The 15,706-nt window shown below is 37.9% G+C and overlaps 1 protein-coding gene across 1 annotated transcript; it reads left to right on the forward strand.

The window, feature by feature from the left end:
- The first annotated feature begins 3,638 nt into the window (after window positions 1-3,638).
- Window positions 3,639-11,623, forward strand: LOC126831949 (uncharacterized). The gene is made up of 2 exons (XM_050562614.2): window positions 3,639-3,768; window positions 7,130-11,623. Exon 2 carries the CDS (start codon window positions 7,137-7,139, stop codon window positions 9,696-9,698), a length of 2,562 nt encoding a protein of 853 aa, XP_050418571.2. The 5' UTR covers window positions 3,639-3,768; window positions 7,130-7,136; the 3' UTR covers window positions 9,699-11,623.
- Window positions 11,624-15,706: the final 4,083 nt, after the last annotated feature.

The following is a 15,706-nucleotide window of genomic DNA, read 5'->3' on the forward strand; positions in this document are numbered from 1 at the left end:
TTTCAGTTTCAAATCAACATAAAACACCTAAATAACAAGATTATTTTAATTTTAATTGATAGCAAATGATTAGATTTCATTCTTAAGATTTTTTAGAATTTTAGCACTTCCACAGCTAGCTGTGAACATTTCTGAATGAACGTAGACTTTTGTTAGGCCTTATGTCTGAAGCCAATTCTTGGCAGTGGCTTCTTATTTTTTCGTTAGAAAACAATTTCGTCTGCTTTTTATCGTGTGTTATTATTTTTGTTCAATCGGAAGCACGCGGTATTTTACGAATAATCTCGATTAACTAGACGCACGCGATATAAACAATAATAGTTTACGGGAATTCTTACTTTGATTTCTCACTTTACAATATGTTTACACGTACTTATTTTTTATATTTTATTTACAATACGTGGGGGATACACTGAATTTATTTTTTTTCAAATTGAATACTGATATAATTACTCGAAATTGACATGTCTCGCAACGTGAGTGGTACTACTTGATTCCCTATTTCCGGTTTAATAGTCCCGATTCATAGAGTTATGTCCCTGTATTATATAGTATCATGAATTGAGTCTGGGTAGTTCGAGAAGAAAATGTCACACGGAGAATTCCGTTTTGTTTATAAAATTTATTTGATATTTTATACACGTTGAAAGTGTTGAGAAATGTGGATAAATCTTTGTGTCAATATCCAAAATGACAGGCATATTAATGATTCGCAGTTACTGCGAATCAAAAACGTTAGATTTTAATTTTTGATTAGCAACAGACAAAATATGTTTCGCAAATTGCGCTGCGATACTGGTTGTCGGCAGCTCTGGTTGTTTACTATGTGGTCAATGCGAACTGACAATACATCTACACAATAGGCGTTTTTGTGAGTCGATTAGATTAGGTTTTGATTTGCTAGTACGATTTGGTATGATTTCGATTTGATTAGCTATGGTCCACAAATGTGAAATTTGATAATTACGATTTGGTAAGATGGCTGCCACCACGGACACCGATCAGAAAAAAAATTGTCTCTGCTAACATGACGAGGGGGGCGTGTGTTTCACGTGTAGTCCAAGTTACCTACAGATTACAGTGACACTGCTGGCACCCAGAGGGCCTAAAATTGCTTAGAGCCAGAGTTGATCTAACAATTTTGTGGACTAAAAATTTAACATTAAAGGAGCTAAATCGCTAACATTTGGGACCTAGAAATTGACAAAAGTGGGTCGCAATGCATATAATACTGTAATATGAATGTATATAAACTGATTTACATTCAATGGTTTCCGTTTTTACTCCAATTTCAAATCCGTTATGTTCGGCGAAATAAGCCAGCAGTCTCAAGCGAGTGCAAATTTCTAGCGTCTGGTTATTCCAGTTTACATACGCCGTTTGATTTGGTGCAATGTGTCTAGCCTCGTCCCTCGAGTCTCTTGATACAACTAGGGCTGAAGCGCATTATGGTACACGATTGACAAATAAATCGTGTTTTCAATGTTGAAGATTTTGGACGATATTGAGTTAGAGACTTAGGTACTTTAAACACATCAAATGCGTTTTAAAAAAAACATTTTTTTATGGAGAAAAACAACAATAAGCATTAAAAATTACTTTCGATGTCGAACATTCCGCCATTTTGAAAACGTCAAATCTAATCGCATAAACACCCCCTGGTACGATTAGGTCGATTTGCCTAATCAGTTGAGTTAAATCGTCTCACAAATGTAACGATTAGCATAATCAACTTGGTTCACAAATGCGTATAATAGCTAATCGGTCTAATCTAATCGGTTCACAAAAACGCCCAATGAATGAATATCCAAATCTAAAGTCCACGGGGTCAAAGGGTCAATGAACAATACTCATCAAATTTCTGTGCACAGATCAAGTACTATATGTGGACATTCTATAGCTCAACTGAAGTGCCCATTTACTGATAAACGAACACGAGTCTTCGAAACAAATTTAATGTGACAAGGGGTGATTTAACCTAAATGATAATTTTGCCTTTATTAAATTAACAATGAAATTGTCATCTAGCTACATATAGCCATACAAAAGACAAACTTATTAGTTCTCAACAGGAAATCAAATAATAAACACTTTTGAACATAAATTAACGAGAGCACTTTGTTATTTGGTGCCATATTTAGTGATGATAATTAAAGATTATTGCTTTGATACGGATTTTAGAGAAATAGGGATAAACTCGACGGATTTATATTTCGTCCGTTCAACGCCGGGCAACTCAACTACTTTATGATAAAACATATTATGTTCAGTCTCTGCATTATGTACCATTATACGATATTATAGGCTTTTATAAACCTGTAACGGTAACCGAGAATTAAGCGATTGAAATTCGGTAGGATAAAAAACATAGTCTCGATTATCCATTTTTTGATTTAATCAGAAGCAGCAGACCGAGTTCTAATCCAGTAAATATCGCAGACTAGCAATGCTATCGAGGGTTGATTATGGTCTTGTTTTGTTCATTAGTGTCTAATTAATAATTTAGATAACATTTCAGGCCTAAAGAAAGACCCGCAATAGGCCGATTTAGCTCTTGCATAATGTATGTTTAATGTCTGATTAATAATTTAGATAACATTTCAGGCCTAAAGAAAGACCCACAATAGGCAGATTTAGCTCTTGCATAATGTATGTTTAATATGATTAATATGAGATTATTTGGGTGTAAATATTTGCTATGTGTATCTATCTATAATATACATTGTTTACTATGAACAGCACGGCGGTGGAGATTGTTGTATACCATTACACACGAAGCGTAACAATAAATTTCTTTATGATATTGACTTACCTATCCAACTCTGTTCACGCCCGACATCAACTCCCTTTCGACAGACGATATTTCCTCTTTTTAAATGACTAATCACTAATTGTATAGAGTTTCATAGTTGATACAGCGATCACTCACCCGTGCAAGCCCCTTCTCTCCTGACTTCCGCTCCGGCTTACATAAATTGTAGATTATTTTATCAGTGTAAATGAATACACTAGAATTAATTAAGATTTTGATCGTTATATAAGCGTGAATCCTACATAGCGAACTTATATATTTATGTAAGTATTGGTTCATGCATGGTAGTATATGTGGTGCGCTATATTTATTCTCAGTGTTCATTCATTCGATGAAAGTTTGTCTGCAACGTGTAGCGATTGGCTCGCCCATGTGGACACAGATCACTAAAGATTTCCCCATTGACTCCAATGTTAATTCTCGTATCTTAGACCGGCTCTAACTTTTTCCCAAATTTTCGTTGGGTAGAACGCTTTCTACCACAGATGGAGCAACATGTGGCAACCACTTGCCCAAAAGCACGTATGAGGTTCTTCATGAAAAACTTGAGATACACAAGCTGGAAGTAGAGACAAGTAAACATGCAATTTCAGGCCCTACATTTCAACGTAACCAACCTCTCAACTCTTGTATCCTTCCTCATCAAAATTATGAATATTCACCAAAACCTGGCAGAAAATGTATTTTCAAACCCTTTTCCTCAATTCGACACCAAAAAGTCAATAAAAATCGCCATGCAAAAGGGGGGAAAAGGAAAAGGGAGAGGAAGACTAAAAATAGCTTTGGCCCTTGTTTCGGCGTGACGTAGGAACATTTGGTGATCTGTGTCCATGTGTCACACGAGTGGGTTATAAAACACACACCGGTTTTAACAAGCTTTCATAACATTTGCCAGTATTTTATTTTCTGAGAATAATTATTAAGGCAAGGTCTACAATACAGTGCAGGAACTTGAGGTAGGTTATTCTGATAATTTAATAAATTTATTAATTTAGTTTCTATATACTAATAAATCTTGTTAGATATATATGAAGGAATTTTCACGGTCCACTAGTTAGTTGGAGTTGTGCTCGGTAACAATGTGTGTTGACAAGCAGACGATATAAAATGATTTTTTGCAAAACGTTGCACAAAACGTGCAGCTTTCTGTATGGGCAGGGAATAAAAAAATGTAATATGGCGTCTCGTCTACACCTGACTCAGTCGTATTTTAAGACTAACCTACTGGAATTCTTAATTTCCTTTTTCACGTTAGAGAGAAATGCGGTTTAACGTCTACTCGACACAAACTGGGTTATTTCGGGACTAACATAATATGAAAATGAAATGAAATGAAATGGGGTTTAACGTCCTACTTTTCTGCTCTTAAACTGGGCTAATGAAGACGGGCATACGCCACACAGTGTGCTATGAGGGAAATGGGACACGATTTTGGCTCACACAAAAAACTGTTCAAGTGCGAGTCACACAAACCACGATGGTCTTAGCGCACGCTAATAATTATATTATTGAACGACACTCAACCCTCCAGAATAAGAAATACCGAATACGCGCTTGAAGACCTATGCATTGTATTCCCAAGCGCCAGACAGCATGACGTTAACAATGGTATGTATGCGAATTCAAGCGTACAATACACGCCATATCTCCGTGGGAGTCACGGTGACTCGGTGAGTAGGGCGTTTTCTCATTAACCCGGAGATCCGGTGTCAGCCTAGAATGTTTATCTGGATTATCTGGCGTGGTATCCCCCTTGTTAGTTGTGCAGGACGGAGGGCCTATAAAGGGCTAACGTATAGTAGTTCGGATGGGACGAAAAACTGAGGTCCCGTGTACACATTGAGGTACATGTAACTCAACCCTTGACAAAATGAAATGAAATGGGGTTTAACGTCCTACCAAACTGGGCTAATGAAGACAGGCATACGCCACATAGTGTGCTATGAGGGAAATTTTGCCCGGACAGAGGCGCTACGGTCTACTCTTATATCGAATTCCAACTGTCAAGGGATCTTTTACGAGCACGCCAATGTGTACACGGGATCTTGTTTTTTCGTCCCATCCGAACGACTTGACAGTTGCCCTCCGTCCTGCATCACTGACAATGAGGGAGTTAACCTTTGACACTTGGAACTCCATATAAGAGTACGCCGTAGTGCAAATGTCCGTGTACAATTTCCCTTCGTAAGCCTAGTCGGTAACGAATAGTAGGACGTTAAACCTCATTTCATTTCAATTCCTTATCTCGGTTACCCATTCGGCAAACAAAAAACTTTAAAAAGGGTTTTGGATGACCGAATGGTTAGCACGTGCGCGCTGGATCATGAGGCCTATCATTGAGTCAACTGGCGTGGTTTCGAATCCCCGGTTGTACGTGATAAGGAGTAGGGTTGCCTGTCCAACCTCGTGGGTTTTCTCCGGGTCCTCCGGTTTCCTCCCACTGCTAAAGATCCCTACGCGCAAGCGAATTATTGAAATAAAATTAGAAACCATAATATGTTAGTCCCGAAATGACCTAGTCTGTGTCGAGTGGACGTAAAACCCCATTTCTCTCTCTGTGTCATAAACTTGAAAGGAGACCATATTGGTTTAATGATCATTTGATTAGAATACCAGTCGCTGATCACGATCGTGCATTTGTCAGGCTAAGATGTACCCAAATTGATTGAGAAACGTAATGGGGTTTAAAGTTAAAATTTCATATTTTTAAGTTATATTTTTAAAATGTATCAAAATAAAGCCCTAAAATAGATGGTATCTATAAACAGTCCTACCTTCTTAAAGAATAATCCTATTAATCCTATAATTCACTATTGCCAGTTGAGAAATTGGCAAAAATATCATTTTCAACTTCAAATTCAAACGTTTGAGATAGCTATTCCTTAGTGGGGAATAGGAAAATAAGGGAGGTAATTGTGTTATTATTTCCAGTGTGAAGGTTTGTAAGTGTGAGAAAGATAACCTATAATCGTACATGTATAATAGTGAGTTTACAACATATTGACCAAAAGACATAGAAATAATTATGTTTTGACTTTCTTAGAAAATATGAAATTGTAACTTTAACGTCTTACTTTGCTAGACAAACTGGGCTAATGAAGACGGTCAAGCACGTACACCATCTCGGAACTAATTCTGGAACCTGGCCAGATCGTTAACAAACGGGATTAATAACTCCTCTGAACTTATTTTATTTCTGTCGATCGTGTATTAGTTTCTTTATGTTTATCAGTGGCGGATTCCCCCCCCCCCGCTTAGCTATATATATTTTTTTTGTAAATCAACACTTTTTATGAGAAAAGTTTCTCGACCGTGTGCTTTATCCTTTATCGTCAGATGTGGGACAGGATGGGCACTCAAAGCACGAGATAATGATATAGACATTATCACAATTAATGTTTTGCATCCATGAAATTGAATCACAATGTCATTGTATTAATTCATAATAAAAAATGACGTCAAACGAGGTGTTGAATTTCTCTGTTTAAAAAGCTCAATATGTATGTATATATATATATATATATATATACATACATATATATACATATATATATATACGCCAAAATGACGATAGAGACCATGCGGGAGGGGTGGGGGGAGAAATACATTTTCTCAGGAACTTGACAAACCCCCTCCTGCAAAAATTCCTGGATCCGCCCCTGTTATCGCCCACTTAACATCTGCTTAGTATTTTACGAGGTGTCATAAATTAAATATTGTATCGCTATATTTATAAGTGTTCGTTGTCTCCTGTATATAAACACAATATTACAAAGTATATTAGTTCATATACCCCTACCCTATCCTCGCCACCTCCATACCTTAACCCTTTAATGCTTGTAATATCCAGTCATTCTGATTTTGCAGAATATAGGAATAACATACCATTTTCAACAACAATACGACAGATTTTCCATAAACTTTTCTTATTCTTAAAAATATTAGTCCATGTCCAGTCCATGTTCCCATTCCACTCATTTCACACCTTCTCCTGAAAGAAAAAAAAATAATAAATAAGTCATAGTGTTGTATATCTATGCGCTGAACGGGTTGTAATATGGTTGAACGTCTCGTAAACACAATAATTTGGTTATTTTGAAATAACATGTGATTATTTTGTTTTTCTTTGGTCCCCTGTACAACTTTGTCCCGGTGCTACCAGGAGCTATTTTACCTGCGACATGGTTTATTTTACCTGCGCCAATGGTTATTTTTCCGTCGTCAAGACGAGACAGCTGGCCGTAGCTCCACTGTCCGCTGCAGAACAGTAGGGTGTTAACCAATTCAATAAATAATCCTTTTTTTTTGTATTTTAAGGTAGACAATGAAGAAAGTTGCTATAATTGGAGGCGGTATCAGCGGGATAGCCACCGCCTATAACTTATGGAAGAAAGGATTACCCGGAAGTCACATTACCATGTTTGAAGCCCGTGATAAGCTAGGCGGCCATTCTAGATTATTCCATCACCCTAATCTGTCACGACCCGTCGATGTCGGATTCCAGGTCTTTAACCTCAACACATATCCACTGCTGCTGCAGTTCTTCCGAGAACTTGATGTGGACATCTGCGATTCCGATATGTCCTTCTCCGTTGAGAACGAATCGTTCGCCTGGGGATCCAAATCCGGCCTGTGGTCGCTCTTTGTAGCTTTTCTCCAGGCCCCTATCCAGATGCTGAAATTCTTGTGGACCCTGTTCTGGTTCTTTCGGGATGCCCGCTCTTACATTCAGGGTGTTGATTCTGGGCAGCATAAACACGTTTCAATAGGAGAATTCTGTAGAGAGAGAAAGTATTGTGACGAATTCATGCAAGGGTATTTAATACCGTTTACTGCCAGCGTCTGGTCCGCCACGTCTGACAACTCAGAGGACTTCGATGCCTTCACCATATTTACCTTTATGGCGAATCACCACCTACTGGAGTTCCGAAATCTCAAATGGAAAACGCTGACCCATACTTCAGAGAGTTACATCAACGCTTTTCTTCACAAATGTAAGCCTATTGTTAATCTAAAGAAAAGAGTTGCGTCATTGAAACAAAATGATAACTTAAAATGGCGGATAAACGATTCGGAAGATGAATATGATGATGTGGTTTTAGCTCTTCACGCCCCGGATGTAAAACATATCCATATCGAGGCTACTTCAGGAGACACGGACGAGCTAGTAAAGAAAATGGCATCCGTTCGCTTTGATGACAAGTATGTTATCATCCATCAAGATACATCGTTAATGCCAAGATCTAAGTTAAATTGGAGTAGCTGGAACTTTAACCATGGCGTGGTTACGTACTGGGAGAATTCTCTACAACCAATCGGCTTCCATTTTGATGTTTTTGTTTCTATTATTCATAAAGAAATCATGAAGGAGATAGAAATCGATCAAGATAAATATCTAGCAAAACCAATCATTATGGCGCACCCAGCTTATGGCTTGGAAAATATTCAGCTCGCTAAAGATATCAGAAACTTACAAGGCTGTAATGGACTCTATGTTTGTGGAGCTTATCTAGGTTACGGCTTCCACGAAGATGGTTACAGAAGCGGTTACGAAGTTGCTCAGTTAATTGGTGACCGGGCTGTTGATATGTACGAATCGGTCATCACTTACAACCGATCGGTCGAGGATACCTATTCTAAGAGAATGCTGCAGTCTTTGTCCGATAACATAGCGTTAGGAGCACTCAAGCAGTTATTGGCTAGTAACATCAAAAAGGGCTGCATCGGCATTCAAACGCCTGGATATGGCATAGAATTCTTTGGCGAGATTGGAGTACCGACAGTTTTGGTTGATGTTAGGAATCCTAGTTTAGCCTGGAAGTGTCTGCTACAAGGAGATATAGGTCTGGCAGAAGCCTATATTGATGAAAGTTTGCGTGTTGACAATCTGCCATTGTTGTTATTTTATCTGGTGATTAATACCTACCCTGCTCCACAAACCCTTACATGGCGTCCCCTCGTCTTCTTCTTCACCAACATGTGGCCGAGGATCGGATACACCCAGCGGTTGAAAAATACCCCGGCCGTCTCGAAACAAAACATCATTGAGCATTACGATCTCGGAAATGACTTCTTCGAGACTTTCCTCGATTCAACCATGACATACTCGAGTGGCATCTTCTTAAAGCCGTCGGATGATTTGGAGACCGCGCAGTTACGGAAGTACGATCGCTTGCTTGATTTGCTTGACGTGCCGGAAGGGGGTCATATTTTGGAAATAGGATGCGGATGGGGAGGAATGGCCGTGCGAGCTGCCAAAACACGCAGATGTTTCATGAGCTGTATCACCATCTCACCAGAACAAGCTAAATATTGTCGAGAGCTTGTCCTCAAACACGGTCTACAAGATTCAGTGAAGATCTACGAGATTGATTTCCGGGATATCCAAACGGAGTTTGCGCATTTGAAATTTGATGCCGTCGTGTCTATAGAAATGATCGAAGCGATAGGTCCTGATAATTACGACCTATACTTTAAGACAATATCCGGTGTACTGAAAACGTATGGAAAGGTCGCCATCCAGGCCATAACGCGATTCGAAGACCAGTACGAACAAAACAAACGCGAACCAGATTTCATCAACCAATATATTTTTCCTGGGGGTTGTCTCCCTTCGCTGGGAACTATCTCCCAACATGCCACGAGGAACGGTCTTGTTATTTCGGAAGTTTACAATATATCGGATAGCTATGCCAGGACCCTGGCTATTTGGAGGGAACAATTCAATCGTGCTACCAAAAAACAGGACTTTAAATTTGATCATAAGTTTATTCGAATCTGGAATATGTACTTTTCAATGTGTCAGGCAGCGTTCGAGGCCAATTCAATTCAAGATTTCCAAATCGTTTTTGAAGCAATGCGAGTGGATAGTAGTAAATTTTTGTGACATGCAACTGTTAAATCGAGTACCACGCGAGGAAGTTGATCAGATCGGGTGTGTGTATATTATAAACAAACAAACCTCTCCTTATTCTAAACCGAAAGTCTGTAATCATTAGTATCAAGGAAACGGAATTGACTATGTCATAGAGAGAGAGAGAGAGAGAGAGAGAGAGAGAGAGAAATGTGGTTTAACGTCCACTCGACACAAACTAGGTCATTTCGGGACTAACATATGGTTTAATTATAGTTCAACAATTCGCTTGCGCATAGGGGTCTTTAGCAGTGGGAGGAAACCGGAGGACCGGGAGAAAACCCACGAGGTTGGACAGGCGACCCTACTCCTTGTCACGTACAACCGGGGATTGACTATGTCATAGACTAGAATTTGTGCAACATTAGATTTTACACTATGACCTACTCTTAACATCGAAATGAAATGAAAATGAAATGAAAATGAAATGAAATGAAAATGAAATGAAATGAAAATGAAATGAAATGGGGTTTAACGCCATACTTACTATTCTGCTCCGAACTGGGCTAATGAAGGCGGGCATACGTCATACAGTGTGCTATGAGGGAAATTTTGGTCGGACAGCGGCTCTACGGCCTACTCTTATATCGAAGTCCAACTGTCAAGGGATCTTTTACATGCACGCCAATGTGTACACGGGACCTCGGTTTTTCATTCCATCCGAACGACTAGGGTTCTTTATGGTTCACGCAATTGTATACAAGTGGTTTTGTATATTGTACTATCCGAACAACTATACGCCGTCCGGCACCATTGATAGATACCGTGCCGGAAGGTAATCTGACGAATCACTGTCTCAATAAACATCTATCATTATCCAACATCTTTTTAAAATGAATTTCCATTTTTTGCTAATGTTTAGCATGTTTTATTGTTATTATAATATTGGGTTGATTTTTCAATGTTTTCATGTGCCGTAAAATGAAATGTTTCTACTCTTAAATATACATTATGGAAGATTGGATAAAGAGCTGGCAGTTCTCACTATAATAGTTAAATGTTAGATAATGTAAAGGGAATATGCTAAAGAGTTCAGTCACTATAGCCTCGATTGTCATTATTGCCGCTGTCACGATAATTAACAAAGTCTCGATTATCTATTTTTGCGTTTAATCATCAACGGACGTTAAACAGCAGATCGGATTCAAATCCCATGAAAATCGAACACATAAGATGACATCGAGAGTTGATTATGGTCTTTGCATGTTAATAAATGTCTAGTTAATAATTTATATAACATTTCAGGCCTAAAGAAAGACCTGCAATAGACAGATTTAGCTCTTGCATTATGTATGTTTAACATTCAAATTTTATATAACAAAATGGAAACAAACCTACCTATTATATTTTGTTATTTTGTCATGTATTGGGTTGATTTGTTCATGATATTTATGTTTTCTTGGATTTTTTTGAAGTTATAATGCAACTTTTTATTCTGTTGCGGTGTTACGGCCGAGGGTTTTGTTGATAGAAGGGTGTGGTATTTAGGATTGTCTCCCTTAGATTTTAATACAAATATAAAAAACCTCCCGACTTCCCTGTCATCAAGCATGATGCTGTATTTCACGAGGAACAGCCATTCGTCTTGTTTTTATAACAGACTGATTTTGTTCATTGTGTTCGGAGATTTTCCAATGCCTCTGAGAGGCATTAGTGGCTCTAAACCAACCTGATGATGATTCTCCACTATTTCGTATCGGTCCCGTGGAAGAATTAAAGAATTAATACCAATTATCTGGATTATATAATCTAGTGGTACTGAAATCCATATTATGCCATTTGAATGTGGCATTCATTGTGTATATAATGATCATAGTATTATATTTAAATCTTTACCCAAATTTTATACAAAGAATTGTGTATTTATAGTAAAATAAACCATGTGTTTTACGTTTTAATATAGTCCGTGTTAAGATAAATAACTATCCCTGAAACACGGTGGCACGGATGGGAGTGTGTGTGGGGGGGGGGGGCAGGAGGAGGGGAGTCTATTCACAGGGAATGTCTCTCCATCACCACCACCACCTCGTGGGTTTTCGTCAGGTCCTCCGGTTTCTTCCCACTGCTAAAGACCCTAACGTACAATTAAGTGAATCATTGCAGTGAATTGTACCATGTTACAGAAAGTCGTTGATTTGATAGAAATCTTCATACATTCCTGTGTATATTCCAAAGCTCGTGGGGTTTTATTTTTCTGTATATAAAACCCGTCTTCACATGGATATAGGCATTTGTTGATTACACTATTTTGCTTGAATACACTATTTTGCCTATAACGTTTTTTAGGACTTCGAATTCTGTCTTATGGTTTGGATTGTTCGTACTTGGTTTTATTTTATTATTACTATAAGATGAATCAGATATATTTTTCAGCTTACCCACTAATCATAATTTAAAGGGGCAATAACACTCTTGCTGGCTTGACAGCTCCAGAAAATAAAAAAAAAGCCTTATTCTAAGTACTAGATGTGTTAGTGTCCTACCTGTTGTGTAAATTATCCATTAAATCCTATTTTATTTGTCCAGAGGGTTCAAAAATATTTTTAAATCCAAGTCACATTTCGAAAGCTTTACGTCAGGCTTTTCAAATGATTTAGTTGAATTTTTCCAATTTTTTAAATTAGGTTTGTTAAGATGAAATTTGTATCATCAATTAATTGGAATATTGTAAAATAGTACAATTTGTTGACCAGAATAAAGATTGGGACATATTATTCAGTTACAACAAGAGTGGTATTGAGCCTTTAACCTAGAAATATTAAAGAGTCCTTAAAATTTCTGCAGTATTTAACACTGCTTCTAATTAGTAACCATTATAATTACAAGTGTGGTATCTACCTATATATGCGGAGCCGCCGTGGCTTAGTGAGTACGACGTTGGCTCGCTATCCTGGCGGCCCCGTATTCGATTCCGACATTATCCGGAATGGTTTCCCCTTGCCAGTTGTGCAGGACGAAGGGTCTAAACTGGAACCGTATCTATTCGATCGGATAAGACTGGAAATTGAGATCCCCTGTATGCACTGAAATAATCCTTGATATCATACTCCTCGCGGTGTTCCGTTTGATTAGACCTAATGCCACTCAAACACTGCTGTAACGAAAGCAAATTTCTGTTCCAAATTATCACTGGTCAATAGTCCGATTAACAACCAATACCTAACTGCGTAGCAATGTAATTTGGCTTTACGCAGAGCTCCAGATATGTTTACATAACGTTACGTCATGACTTGCGAAATTTATTACGCCCAATTAACCAGTGCATAGCAGAATATTGCAGAAAAACTAATTGCGTGATCAACGAGGCTATCAAAACGGCAAACAATGTGAACAATACTGCTTGGAGACGAACACTACTTTCGCCGTTTTTAATACCTTAAATCACTGTCCAAGTTTTAGTGAAAATCTCAGATTTAACGAATGTGTGCGGTGTTGCTGTACTTGGAATAGATTTGATTGAACGGGAAGAATAGACACACTCCCTCAAAAGCTCAGATATCAGAAGTCAATCCAGTAATGGCCAGAGAGGGATTTTTCGGGCCATTGCTTCCGGAATATGTTGATAATTGGAATTTACTGATGTGCAATGTATATCCTGTCTTCTTTTTTTCAATTAACATTAATCTGTGAACATTGAACATTATCAACTTTGATACTAGTTGAACCCTTGCATTTACGTTTAAAATACAATTTCAACAGAAGAATATCGGCGAAATGGGTACAAAAATCAATGCCTACCTGTGATACATTATCCATTCTGTTTTTCCCGTTACCTTTGATGTCAAAGTTGTAAGTAATAGGGTGAGAGCAATACGAATGATGAATGTGTGAAATAGCGTTATTTAACGTCCGCTTCCACCGATTATGAATGGAATTAGGTTTGCTTTTTATGCCACCCCCCCCCCCCTTCTACACCACGGCGACATTGCGCTGATAACTCCCATGGCTATCTCTCGGCTAACACCAAGATAGAACATGGATGCTAGGACTTCCTGTTTATGGAGCCAGGTCAATACGCATACATGTAGATCGACTTTGACAATCCTGCCACTTTGACTCCCATCGGAATGAAATGAAATGGGTTTTAACGTCCTATGATGACGGGCATACGCCATGCAGTGTACTATGGGGTGACTTTTGACCGGACAGCGGTGGTACGGCCTACACTTTTACCGAATTTCAACTGCCAATGTTTTTTTTTCTACGTGCACGTCAAATGTGTACACGGGACCCCTGTTTTTCGTCCCATCCAAACGACTATACACTGTCCCTTGTCAGATCGTCTGTCCTGCACAGTTGGAAAATCCACGATAAAACTTTCTCAGCCAACGCAGGGATCGAACACGGGACCTCCAGGTTAGCAAGACAACATTTTACTCACTGACCCTCGATGGCTCCGAGTCCTACGGCAATGCCATGACCTAATAACGTGTGTTTAACATATGTAACCGTTGTTCATTGCTAGTAAGAAGGAAGTTATGCAATATTACTCTACATAGTGAGCAATAACATAACAGGCACAACAAACTATATCATATAAGTCTACGTAATAAATGAAATGGGGTTTAACATCCCATTTTATGTACCAATGAAGACGAATTCCAAATGCCAATGTTGGTTTACATGTAAGTGCCCATCATCAAAGTGTACATGTGTCCTCGCTTTCCTTGTCTTTCCCTTTGTCCTTGGGGTTGGATTGTCGAATGGTTAGCGCGTGTGCGTTGTAGCTTAAGGTCTGTCATTGAGTCAACAGGCTTCGTTTCGATTTCTCGGTAACAAGGGGTAGGGTCGCCTGCACAACCTCGAGGGTTTTCTCCGGGCCCTCCGGTTTCCTACCACTGCTAAAGAAAGACCTCTACGCGCAAGCGAATTGTTGAAAAACAATTGAACCAAAAATAGTCCCAAAATTACCTAGTTTGTGTCGAGTTTACATACCCCCCCCCTCTCTCTCTCTCTGTAACCCTCCCCTTTTCCTTTACAAATGACAAGGGAAAACCACTCAAAATCAAAATATTTTAACGTAAAAACAAATTATGTAATTGAGTCAAAAATATTTAACTTTAAAAACTACTTTAGTAATTATGCAATTAAATCAGAATAGTTAAAATCTGATGTCGTAATTGTGTATTTAGACAAAATATTTTAATTTAAAAACTGATGTAGAATTTCTTGTGTAAAACCTTTGAACTGGCTTTAATTATTATGTAATTAATTCAAAATATTTCAAATGTAAAAATCTCGATAGTTATTGTCTAATTAAATCAAAATATATCAAATGTAAAAAAAAAAAACTCGTTAGTATTTCAAATGTAAAAACACTCGATAGTAATTGTCTAATTAAGTCAAAATATTTCAATGTAAAAAGTCCTGTAATAGTTTTGTATTACAATCGAATTCAGTTAAAGATACATTATGGAAGATAAACAGCTGACAGTTCTCACTGTAATAATTAAAAACTAGGTACTGTAAAGGGCATTTGCTGATAATTTCAGTCAAATTGATCCACTATGAAGCAAGATTTTAGCGATTGAATTCTCAGCCTAGCCGCGATCATCATTACTAAAGTCGATAGGATAAAAAAACACAGTCTCGATTATCCATTTCATGATTTAATTATGAATGGAAGTCGAACAGCGAATTGGAACCTAATCCAACAAACGTCGCAGGTCAGTGTTGCCATCGAGAGTTGATTATGGTCTGGATAAGTTAATTAATGTCTAAATAATAATTTAGATAACATTTCAGGCCTAAAGAAAGACCTGCAATAGGCAGATTTAGCTCTTGCATAATGTATGTTTAATTAATTACAAAATTATAACAGGGGTTTTTACGACAGCAGTTTTAAATTTAAATATTTTGATTTAATTGTATAAATTACTAAAGTAGTTTTTTTTTTTAAAAAAGAAGAATTGTACGAAAACTTATTATAAGTACATTTAACTAAGACACATAAAGATTGTCCTGTTGAATCTGTAGAAACC

The sequence above is a fragment of the Patella vulgata genome, chromosome 9, assembly GCF_932274485.2.
Source record: "Patella vulgata chromosome 9, xgPatVulg1.2, whole genome shotgun sequence".
In the NCBI taxonomy this organism is placed as follows: Eukaryota; Metazoa; Mollusca; class Gastropoda; family Patellidae; genus Patella; species Patella vulgata.